This window comes from Pseudophryne corroboree, chromosome 4 (genome assembly GCF_028390025.1).
Source record: "Pseudophryne corroboree isolate aPseCor3 chromosome 4, aPseCor3.hap2, whole genome shotgun sequence".
NCBI lineage: Eukaryota > Metazoa > Chordata > Amphibia > Anura > Myobatrachidae > Pseudophryne > Pseudophryne corroboree.
Window position 1 is genome coordinate 275074339 of NC_086447.1, and position 12240 is coordinate 275086578.

At 47.5% G+C, this 12240-nt stretch overlaps 1 protein-coding gene across 4 annotated transcripts in view; it reads left to right on the forward strand.

The window, feature by feature from the left end:
- Window positions 1–12240, forward strand: part of MLF1 (myeloid leukemia factor 1) — a 133658-nt gene that overhangs the window by 72988 nt on the left and 48430 nt on the right. For 3 of the 4 annotated variants that reach the window (XM_063916136.1, XM_063916137.1, XM_063916138.1), the window contains one exon: window positions 6388–6474. The exons of the other annotated variant lie outside the window; for it this stretch is intronic. In XM_063916136.1, coding sequence (XP_063772206.1) covers window positions 6388–6474 — 87 coding nt within the window. The remainder of the gene's footprint in view (window positions 1–6387; window positions 6475–12240) is intronic. 4 annotated transcript variants of the gene reach the window in all.

Sequence of the window (12240 nt, forward strand, 5' to 3'; positions counted from 1 at the left end):
AGTCATAATGGATGTTGGAAAGTTTCTACTATGTATCTTGGGTGTCGTTATATCGATTGGATTGATATTTAGATGCGGGCAGGCTTTAATGAGGTGCAAACAAAGTACAAAAGTGATGAGCTTGAGGAGTGAGGAAACCGTAATTAACCTGGATTTGATTTATGACCCAATGATAGAAACCAGAATGTGATGAAAATGCGATTATACGGTCCGTTTCTTTCACCTGTTTTTCTGCTTTTCTCCAAGATACAAGACCCCCTTGGACGAGGAAGTTGATGAGACGCTATGCAGACAACAGACAAGCACCAAAGATGAAGTTTTGACAACCTATGATATGGACACTTGATGAACTTTGCCGTGGATCCCCAGTTTCCCTAGTACTTTTGAACTCACGCTAGCCCAACATTTTTTGTACATCCGATGGCTCTGACAAAGCTATTTGCTCATGCCCAAGGAGCAATACAGCGCAAAGAAGACGACTCTCAACAGATACCGAACACAACTTCAACGACAGATGTACATTTCCCTGACATAGAATATCATTGCATTTTTTTTTCCGTAAGTGTTCTTTATCTTCATCTCTACAACCCTCAGGTAATGACACACATAGACGATAGGGAATACAGGCACAGATATCAGCAACCACATACCTCCCCCATTCATGTATCATCAACTAAAATGTGCATCCCCATTTTGTTACAACTAAAAGCCGAAATGAGCTCGGTAAAGTTTGACAGCCCATCCACAGACCTGTACCACAGGATGAGAAGGAATTCAAATGTATACTTCGCAATACCTCGAAGCTTGATTTACAACACGTACGGCACGATGATACATGACCCCCCCAAACATGGACTCATACACACACGCTTCTGCTATCTCACTAGGTCATACCCCCTTCACACCTACTCCTCTCTCCTTCCCTACCCAACCATGGAAATGAATTAACCCCTGACATATATTTTTCTTCTTTTGAAATGTTTTAGAAGGTGGCAGTTATTTATTGACTGCCAAAGGTTGGACTGTCAAAGTCAGAAAAATATCTCTATGCACACTGCCATATTTGCACCTCATTCATGTCCGCGCTGCGCAGGCGTACGCTCTCCCGTACGTACACATACTCACAGCCGCGGGCACCCGCAGGCGCACGGTATGCGTATTTACGGTAGAGTTTATGTAGTCATAGCGTGCGATTCATACGTTACATATTTTCAGTATTAATGTAGTTTATAGATTATGGTCCCTTTGATAGATTCTGAAAGTTTGGTTAATATAGAATGTCCCTGAACGGAGGAATCCCTCTTTGTATTGTGCGAAGGGTCTAACAGGAGTCAGACAGTGGTGTTTGGTACCTATCGGAAGAGTATTTAAATAGCAATATTCCGGTGTTGGTTTGGAGCGGATTAATCGCTCGTGCGAATAGTTATGGACATAAGAAGTTATGTCCATTTTATTTGTTCTTACTTAGTCATGCATCTGAACAGTTGGAGACAGGCATCAGTGGGTCTCAAATGTCTCTTTGACCTCAGAGATCCCCCAAACAATAGTTTGCATGTTAAGAGGGCCTCATATCTACACATGCATAAGGTAAACACAGGAATAGTAATTGAAGATCAATTGTACTCCAAATCAGTATCTTTCCCGCAGACGGAGTGCAATAGCCTTTAATTACACTGAGCTTTGAGACTCAATGAAGAAGGCCAACACCTGTGTTTACAAATGGGGCTGGATTTGTATACAGGAAAATAAGGGCTGAGACGTCATTGTCTCAACTGAAAGTGGACATCATGAATATAGAACAGAACCCAGACAGGATTCTGTTTTGTATTCGCCAAACAATAGCTCTCCAGAAGACAGGAATGTGTTAGTTATCACCCATTGTTTTGCATAACCAAGACCACTGATACAGTTTACCTGTATGAATCAACCTATGACCTTTGTTATAATGCGAAGCCGAGTTCCTGCGTCCAATGGACAGTGAGACTGTAGGGACCATTAGATTGCATTGTGTGAGTAGCATAAAAGACGGGTCTGTGACATCCAGCTTGCACTTCTCTTCAAATGGTTCTCATTGCTGATAATCAGGAAGCTGGATGTCCAGAGGCGCTTGCGATCGTTTCCCCTTGTGCGTAAGTGTTTCTCCGCAATTATATTTGTCTTCTTGTGATATTGTCTTACTGTGAGCCAATCTCTCTCTCTCTCTCTCTCTCTCCCTTCTCTGTTCTCCCATATCTCCCCTTGACTAGTATTGTATTGTATTGTATTGTATTAGATTGGTATTGTATTGTATTTCTGGTGTAACTATTTTGGTTAGGAAGTCTCTGTTATATTGTAGTGTATCATTTGTACTGTGATTCCTTTTTGCAAGTATATTAGTTATAATACAGTTAATAGGCTTTGGACCCTAAACCAGTATCTGTGTATTTCCTATAGTGTTAAGTGTTCACTTGAGCGTCGGTGACGCTCAAGCAGCTTTGTAGTTAGTCAGGTTACACAAGGTTGCACTTACACCCTGTACTCACATTAAGGTATTCTGTGAATTTCATTGGTATAAGGTTTAGACATAAAGGTATAGCGTTGTGAGCGTCTGCGCCGCTGGTGATCTCCTCGTGGTCTCGAGCGTCCGCTATGCCATAGCGAATCATTACTCTAGTCATAGCCAATAACGTGTCTTGTGATCACTGGGCCGTGAGCGAACGTGACGCTTGAGCGTCTCGCCTACGGCTGAGCGATCGTTACGCAACTAGCGTACCATTACGGTACTTCTTAAGTAAACAGCGTACAGTGTTCTTAGACTTCATAAAGGGTTGTTTATACGACAAGGGAATTTAGCATTGTCAGGATACAGGCTGGAGTTCGAGGCGACCCCCCCTCGCCGTTACCTCACATCAGCCTTGCCTGCTGCCCTCGGAGAAAGGTAGTACTGGCGGCAATTCACAAGCTGTACTTCCAGCAGGTGAAATCTAGGTACCCCTCCTTCAACAAGGCCGGGGTTACTATTCCGAAATGTTGTGGTACCGAAACCAGACGGTTCGGTGAGACCCATTCTAAAATTGAAATCCTTGAACACTTATATACGAAGGTTCAAGTTCAAAATGGAATCGCTCAGGGCGATTATTGCAAGCCTGGAGAATTTCGGGGTATCACTGGACATCAAGGATGCTTACCTGCATGTCCCTATTTACCCTCTTCACCAGGTGTACCTCAAAATTGTGGTACAGGATTGTCATTACCAATTCCAGACGTTGCCGTTGGTCTGTCCCCGGCACCGAGGGTATTTACCAAGGTAATGGCCGAAGTACTTATCCCGTACTTGGACGATCTCCTTATAAAGGCGAGGTCCAGGGAGCAGTTGTTCGTCGGAGTAGCACTATCTCGGGAAGTGCTACAATAGCATGGCTGGATTCTGAATATTCCAAAGTCGCAGCTGGTTCCTACGACGCGTCTACTGTTCCTGGGTATGGTTCTGGACACAGAACAGGATAAAAAGGGTTTCTCCCGGAGGAGAAGTCCAAGGAGTTGGCGTCTCTAGACAGAGACCTCCTAATACAAATACAGGTGTCGGTGCATCAATGCACGCGAGCCTTGGGAAAGATGGTAGCTTCTTACGAAGAAATTCCATTCGCCAGGTCCCATGCAAGGATCTTCCAGTGGGATCTGTTGGACAAGTGGTCCGGGTCGCATCTTCAGATGCATCAGCGGATAACCCTGTCTCCAAGGGCCAGGGTGTCGCTGTGGTGGTGACCTGCAGAGTGCTCATCTTCTAGGGGGCCGCAGATTCGGCATACAGGACTGGGTCCTGGTGACCACGGATGCCAGCCTTCAAGGCTGGGGGGCAGTCACACAGGGAAGAAACTTCCAAGGCCTATGGAAAAGTCAGGAGACTTCCCTACACATAAATGTTCTGGAACTATGGGCCATTTACAATGCCCTAAGTCAGGCTAGACCCCTGCTTCAACACCGGCCGGTGCTGATCCAGTCAGACAACATCACGGTGGTCGCTCATGTAAACCGACAGGGCGGCACAAGAAGCAGGATGGCGATGGCAGAAGCCACAAGGATTCTCCGATGGGCGGAAAATCATGTGTTAGCACTGTCAGCAGTGTTCATTCCCGGAGTGGACAACTGAGAAGCAGACTTTCTCAGCAGACACGACCTCCACCCGGGAGAGTGGGGACTTCATCCAGAAGTCTTCCAAATGATTGTACACCGTTGGGAAAGGCCACAGGTGGACATGAGGGCGTCCCGCCTCAACAAAAAGCTACAAAGATATTGCGCCAGGTCAAGGGACCCTCAGGCGATAGCTGTGGACGCTCTGGTAACACCGTGGGTGTACCAGTCGGTGTATGTGTTCCCTTCTCTGCATCTCATACCCAGGGTAATGAGAATAATAAGAAGGAGAGGAGTAAGAACTATACTCATTGTTCCTGGTTGGCCAAGAAGAGCTTGGTACCCAGAACTCCAAGAAATGATCTCAGAGGACCCATGGCCTCTGCCGCTCAGACAGGACCTGCTGCAGCAGGGGGCCTGTCTGTTCCAAGACGTACCGCGGCTGCGTTTGACGGCATGGCGGTTGAACGCCGGATCCTGAAGGAAAAGGGCATTCCGGAGGAAGTTATCCCTACGCTATTTAAAGCTAGGAAAGAAGTGAACGCAAACCATTATCACCGCATATGGCGGAAATATGTTGCGTGCTGTGAGGCCAGTAAGGCCCCAAAAGGAGGAATTTCAGCTAGGTCGATTTCTGCACTTCCTACAAGTCAGAGGTGACTATGGGCCTAAAATTGGGTTCCATTAAGGTCCAGATTTCGGCTCTATCGATTTTCTTCAAAAATAGAACTGGCTTCACTGCCTGAAGTTCAGACTTTTGTTAAGGGAGTGCTGCATAGTCAGCCCCCGTTTGTGCCTCCAGTGGCACCGTGGGATCTCAACGCGGTGTTGGATTTCCTGAAGTCGAATTGAGTTGAGCCACTTAAATCCGTGGAGCTACAATACCTCACGTGGAAAGTGGTCATGCTGTGGGCCTTGGCGTCGGCCAGGCGTGTATCAGAATTGGCGGCTTTGTCATGCAAAAGCCCTTATCTGTATTTTATATGGATAAGGCGGAATTGAGGACTCGTTCCCAATTCCTTCCTAAGGTGGTATCAGTTTTTCATGTGAACCAACCTATTGTGGTGCCTGCGGCTACTTGGGACTTGGAGGATTCCAAGTTTCTGGACGTAGTCAGGGCCCTGAAAAGTATATGTTTCCAGGACGGCTGGAGTCAGGAAAACTGACTCGCTATTTATCCTGTATGCACCCAACATGCTGGGTGCTCCTGCTTCTAAGCAGACTATTGCTCGCTGGATCTGTAGTACGATTCAACTTACACATTCTGCGGCTGGACTGCCGCACCCTAAATCTGTAAAAGCCCATTCCACGAGGAAAGTGGGCTCTTCTTGGGCGGCTGCCCGAGGGGTCTCGGCTTTACAAATTTGCCGAGCTGTTACTTGGTCGGGTTCAAACACTTTTGCAAGAGTCTACAAGTTTGATACCCTGGCTGAGGAGGACCTAGAGTTTGCTCATTTGGTGCTGCAGAGTCATCCGCACTCTCCCGCCCGTTTGGGAGCTTTGGTATAATCCCCATGGTCCTTACGGAGTCCCCAGCATCCACTTAGGACGTTAGAGAAAATAAGAGTTTACTCACCGGTAAATCTATTTCTCGTAGTCCGTAGTGGATGCTGGGCGCCCATCCCAAGTGCGGATTGTCTGCAATACTTGTATATAGTTATTGCCTAACTAAAGGGTTATGGTTGAGCCATCTGTTGAGAGGCTCAGTTGTTATCATACTGTTAACTGGGTATTGTATCACGAGTTATACGGTGTGATTGGTGTGGCTGGTATGAGTCTTACCCGGGATTCAAAATCCTTCCTTATTATGTCAGCTCTTCCGGGCACAGTATCCTAACTGAGGTCTGGAGGAGGGTCATAGTGGGAGAAGCCAGTGCACACCAGGTAGTCCTAAAGCTTTCTTTAGTTGTGCCCAGTCTCCTGCGGAGCCGCTATTCCCCATGGTCCTTACGGAGTCCCCAGCATCCACTACGGACTACGAGAAATAGATTTACCGGTGAGTAAAATCTTATTTTTTTCCCCCACGAATGTATGACTTGTTCTTTGTCCCCCAAGAGAAATACTACATGGATATTTAGGTGTACATATACTTGCAGTATTTAAATGTATTTTCTCTTTGCAAATTATTCATGCATTACGCTGTAGAATGCTAGGAATAATATTGTTGCATGCTAACATTTCTCTGTGTTAAGAACTGTGTCTTTTGTAAGTATACTTTATATTTATTTATTTTTGAAACTTCAGTATAAGCTTTTTTTTTCTTTTTTTTAATTTTAGGCCACTGATTTCAAAGATACTTTCCACTCCTTTGACAGTGTGATGGCAAACATGAGGAACAAAATGATAGATATGCACAAACAAATTGTAAGTGTTTTTATTACTTTATTTTCTCTGATTATTTAATCCGTAAGAAGTAAAGACTGGTCATTTACTTTGCAATATGGTTCCTGTGGAAGTGGAAGCGGATGTGCTTTTATCCATTGAACAAGGGCCCTATCTGTGAGGAGCTTGCGTGTGCTCCCTGTGTTTTGAGGGTTTCCTACAGGATCTCTTTTCCCTCCCACAATCCAAAAACATATTGGCATGTTGATTGGCTTCTTGCAAAAATGAACCTTAGCGTGTTGGTCTATATGTGTGATAAGGAATATTAAAGACCAAATTTCTCTTACGTCCTAGAGGATGCTGGGGACTCCAAAAGGATCCGCAGGAGACATGGGCACACTATAAGACTTTTACTGGGTGTGAACTGGCTCCTCCCTCTATGCCCCTCCTCCAGACCTCAGTTAGATTCTGTGCCCAGGAGAGACTGGACACACACTAGGGGGAGCTCTACTGTTTCTCTGGAAAAGACTTTATGTTAGGTTTTTTTATTTTCAGAGAGACCTGCTGGCTACAGGCTCCCTGCTTCATGGGACTGAGGGGAGAGAAGTCACACCTACTTCTGCTGAGTTAAGGGCTCTGCTTCTTAGGCTACTGGACACCATTAGCTCCAGAGGGTTCGATCACTTGGTGAGCCTAGCTGCTTGTTCCCGGAGCCGCGCCGTCAACCCCCTCACAGAAGCCAGAAGAGAGAAGCTGGGTGAGTATGCAGAAGACTTCAGTGACGGTAGAAGACTTCAGTAACGGAGGTACAGCGCAGCGGTCGCGCTGCACTCCATGCTCCCACACACACCAACGGCACTCGCAGGGCGCTGGGGGGGAGCGCCCTCGGCAGCAAGTTACTGAGGTTTTTAACTGGCAAAACTGCATATTAGAGGTGCCTGGGCACTATGTATGAGACCCCCGCCGGTATAATAATTTAAATTTGAGCGGGACTACAGCGCGCCGGGAAGGGGCGTGGCTTAGTCGCACAGCTTACCAGCGCCATTTTCTCTCTTCACGGTGCATGCAGAGACGCTGGCCCGGACCTCCACTCTCCTTGCAAGTGCTGGGAGCAAAACGGGGGTGGGCACAGTCAATTGGTGCTATATAATACAGCGCAGATATCATATATTATTTTTTTAGTAGTATATGGGCGCTGGGGTGTGAGCTGGCATACTCCCTCTGTGTTCTCTCTACAGGCTTCCCTGTGGGTCTGTCCCCTTTTGCCAGTGTGTGTGTGTGTCGGTACCGTGTGTCGACATGTCTGAGGCTGAGTGCTCCTCCCCGGAAGAAGTTACTGGGGGCGCAGAGAAGGATTTGGGAGTGACTCTGATTGGGTGAATATGTTGAGTACATTGAATGCAAATGTGGCGTTATTGTCTAAGAGGCTGGATAAATCTGATTCTCAGACACAAACGTGGAGAAAATCCATGGAGGATGCCTTGTCTCAGGTACAGGCCCCCTCAGGGTCACAGAAACGTTCCTTTACCCAAATGGCAGATACGGATACAGACACGGACTCTGATTCCAGTGTCAACTTTAGTGAAGCCACTTTACATCCGAAATTGGTAAAGAGTATTCAGTACATGATTGTGGCTATTAAGGATGTTTTACATATCTCTGAGGAACCTGCTGTTCCAGATACAATGGTTTGTTTATTTAAAGGGAAAAAGCCTGAGGTGAAGTTTCCCCCCTCTCATGAAGTGAACGCTCTTTGTGAAAAGGCTTGGGAATCGCCTGACAAAAGGTGGCAGATTCCCAAGAGAATTTTTATGGCATATCCTTTCCCCTCTGACGACAGGGAGAAGTGGGAGTCATCTCCCAATGTGGACAAGGCTCTGTCCCGACTGTCCAAAAAAGTGGCGCTTCCGTCTCCGGACACGGCTGCCCTCAAGGATCCTGCGAATTTCAAGCAGGAAACGACATTAAAGGCCATTTATGTTACTACGGGTGCACTCCTCAGGCCTGCCGTGGCGTCGGCATGGGTGAGTAGTGCTATTGCTAAGTGGGCTGATAATTTGGCATCTGACATGGATACCCTTGATAAGGATCACATTCTTTTGACTCTTGGTTATATCAGGGACGCTGCAGCTTACCTAGGGATGCGGCGAGGGATATTGGCCTCTTGGGATCAAGGGCCAATGCCATGGCAGTCTCGGCCAGGAGAGCGCTGTGGATTCATCAATGGAATGCTGATGCCGACTCCAAGGAAGCTATGGAAGCTCTCCCTTATAAAGGTAGTGTCTTGTTTGGTGACGGCCTCGCTGACCTGGTGTCTACCGCTACTGCGGGTATGTCATCTTTTCTTCCTTATGTTCCCGCACAACAGAAAAAGGCACCCCATTATCAGATGCAGTCCTTTCATCCTAATAAATATAAAAAAGGAAGGGGCTCGTCCTTCCTCGCTTCTAAAGATAGAGGACGGGGAAAAAGGTCGCCTGCTGTGTCGGGCGCCCGGGACCAAAAGTCCTCCCCCGCCTCTGCCAGATCCACCGCATGACGCTGGGGCTCCCCTATGGGAGTCCGTACCGGTGGGGGCCCGTCTCCGATTCTTCAGTCAGGTCTGGGTTCAATCGGGCCTAGATCCTTGGGTCTTGGAAATAGTGTCCCAAGGGTACAAACTGGAGTTTCAGGAGATGCCCCCCCCTTCCTCCCGCCGATTTTTCAAATCAGCCTTGACAGTTTCTATTCCAGAAAGGGAAGTAGTAAATACTGCGATACAAAAGCTGTGTCAACAGAGGGTCATTGTCCCGGTTCCCCCGTCCCAACGGGGGGAAGGGTTCTATTCGAGCCTCTTTGTCGTGCCGAAGCCAGATGACTCGGTCAGACCGATCCTGAACCTAAAATCCCTCAATCTGTACTTGAAAACTTTCAAGTTCAAGATGGAATCTCTTCGAGCTGTGATCTCCAGCCTAGAAGGGGGGGATTTTATGGCATCAGTCGACATAAAAGATGCTTACTTACATGTCCCGATATATCCTCCTCATCAGGCCTTCCTGAGATTTGCGGTCCAGGATTGTCATTACCAATTTCAGACGTTGCCGTTTGGGCTTTCCACGGCCCCGAGGGTCTTCACCAAAGTGATGGCGGAAATGATGGTACTCCTACGCAAGCAAGGGGTCACAATTATCCTGGACGATCTCCTGATAAAGGCGAGATCAAAAGAGCAGTTGCTGAGGAATGTGGAACTCTCCCCGACGGTTCTGCGACATCATGGTTGGATTCTAAATTTACCAAAGTCTCAGTTGATCCCGACAACTCGGCTGCCCTTCTTGGGCATGATCCTAGACACGGCACTACAGAGAGTGTTTCTTCCGGCGGAAAAAGCTCTGGAAATCCATTGCATGGTCAAGGAGTTGCTGAAACCGCCAAGTGTGTCGATTGATCAATGCACTCGAGTGCTCGGGAAGATGGTTGCGGCTTACGAAGCCATTCCGTTTGGCAGGTTTCATGCCCGGGTGTTTCAGTGGGACCTGCTGAACAAATGGTCCGGGTCTCACCTGCACATGCACTGGAAAATAAGTCTATCTTCCAGGACCAGAATTTCTCTCCTGTGGTGGCTGCAAAGTTCTCACCTTCTAGAGGGACGCAGGTTCGGAATCCAGGATTGGGTCCTGCTGACCACGGATGCAAGTCTCCGAGGCTGGGGCGCAGTCACACAAGGAAGAAGTTTCCAGGAATCTTGTCTCCACATAAATGTTCTGGAGTTAAGAGCCATTTACAATGGCCTTCTGCAAGCGAAAAACCTTCTTCAAGGTCTACCTGTCCTGATTCAGTCGGACAACATAACAGCGGTGGCGTACGTAAACCAGGGCGGAACAAAGAGCAGAGCGGCAATGGCGGAGGCAACAAGAGTTCTCCGCTGGGCAAAAAAGCACGTGAGCACTCTGTCAGCAGTCTTCCTTCCGGGCGTGGACAACTGGGAAGCAGACTTCCTCAGCAGACACGATCTCCATCCAGGAGAGTGGGCCCTTCATCAAGAGGTATTTGCAGAAGTGACAAGGCGTTGGGGGGATTCCTCAAATAGACATGATGGCATCTCGCCTCAACAAGAAGCTTCCGAGGTATTGTTCCAGGTCAAGGGACACCCAAGCCAGTGCGGTGGACGCCCTGGTGACTCCGTGGGTGTTTCAGTCGGTGTATGTGTTCCCTCCACTTCCTCTCATTCGAAAAGTGTTAAGGGTCATAAGACGAACAAGGGTTTCGGCAGTACTCATCATTCCAGATTGGCCACGGAGGTCCTGGTATCTGGATCTTCAGGAATTGCTCACAGAAGATTCTTGGCCGCTTCCTCTCAGAGAGGACCTGTTACTGCAGGGGCCATGCATATTTCAGGACCTTTGCGAAAGGTTGAGTTAAAATTTCTCACTTGGAAAGTGGTCATGCTTTTGGCCTTTGCGTCCGCCAGACAGGTGTCAGAATTGGCGGCTTTGTCTCACGAGAGCCAATATTTGATTTTCCATGTGGATAGAGCGGAATTAAGGACTCGTCAACAATTTCTGCCGAAGGTGGTTTCTTCGTTTCACATAAACCAACCTATTGTGGTGCCTGTGGCTACGGATGCTGTGGCAGTACCAAAATCTCTTGATGTCGTGAGAGCTTTGAAAATTTATGTCGCCAGAACGGCTCTTGTTAGGAAAACGGAGGCCCTGTTTGTCCTGAATGCTTCCAACAAGAGTGGAAATCCTGCTTCCAAGCAGACTATTGCACGCTGGATTTGTATTACGATTCAGCGCGCTCATTCTACGGCTGGGTTGCCATTGCCGGAGTCAGTAAAGGACCATTCTACCAGGAAGGTGGGCTCATCTTGGGCTGCTGCCCGAGGGGTTTCGGCACTTTAGCTGTGCCGAGCAGCTACGTGGTCGGGTTCAAACACTTTTGCCAAGTTCTACAAGTTTGATACCCTGGCTGATGAGGACCTCATGTTTGCTCAATCGGTGCTGCAGAGTCGTCCGCACTCTCCCGTCCGGTCTGGAGCTTTGGTATAGACCCCATGGTCCTTTTGGAGTCCCCAGCATCCTCTAGGACGTAAGAGAAAATAGGATTTTAATACCTACCGGTAAATCCTTTTCTCCTAGTCCGTAGAGGATGCTGGGCGCTCATCCCAGTGCGTGCTGTTACTTGCAGTTGTATTGTTGATTATTGGTTTTGGTTACACGAAGGTTGTGTTTCGGTTATTTTCAGCTTGTTGCTGTTTTTCGTTCATACTGTTAGCTGGTATTCCTGCTAATCCAGTTGTACGGTGTGTTTGTGGTGTGAGCTGGTATGTATCTCACCCTTAGTTTAACAAAAATCCTTTTCCTCGAAATGTCCGTCTCCCCTGGGCACAGTTCCTATAACTGAGGTCTGGAGGAGGGGCATAGAGGGAGGAGCCAGTTCACACCCAGTAAAAGTCTTTTAGTGTGCCCATGTCTCCTGCGGATCCCGTCTATACCCCATGGTCCTTTTGGAGTCCCCAGCATCCTCTACGGACTAGGAGAAAAGGATTTACCGGTAGGTATTAAAATCCTATTATTCTCTATACAGCGCTTTGTAATATGTGTGCGCTATATAAATAACTGTTAATAAATATATTTGTAATAAATAATATGAGGGAGGTTTAATAAGTAAGGTAACAAGATCTCTCATGTGTGTAATATTCTCTATTTTATGCTAATTTCCCGCCTGTCCAGAGCAGGTAGACCACTGCTTCTCCTCCAAGCCATTAGACTGTATATCATATCAGTCATACTGTCCCAACGGGAGGCATTCAGCATCCCAGCTGTCGGG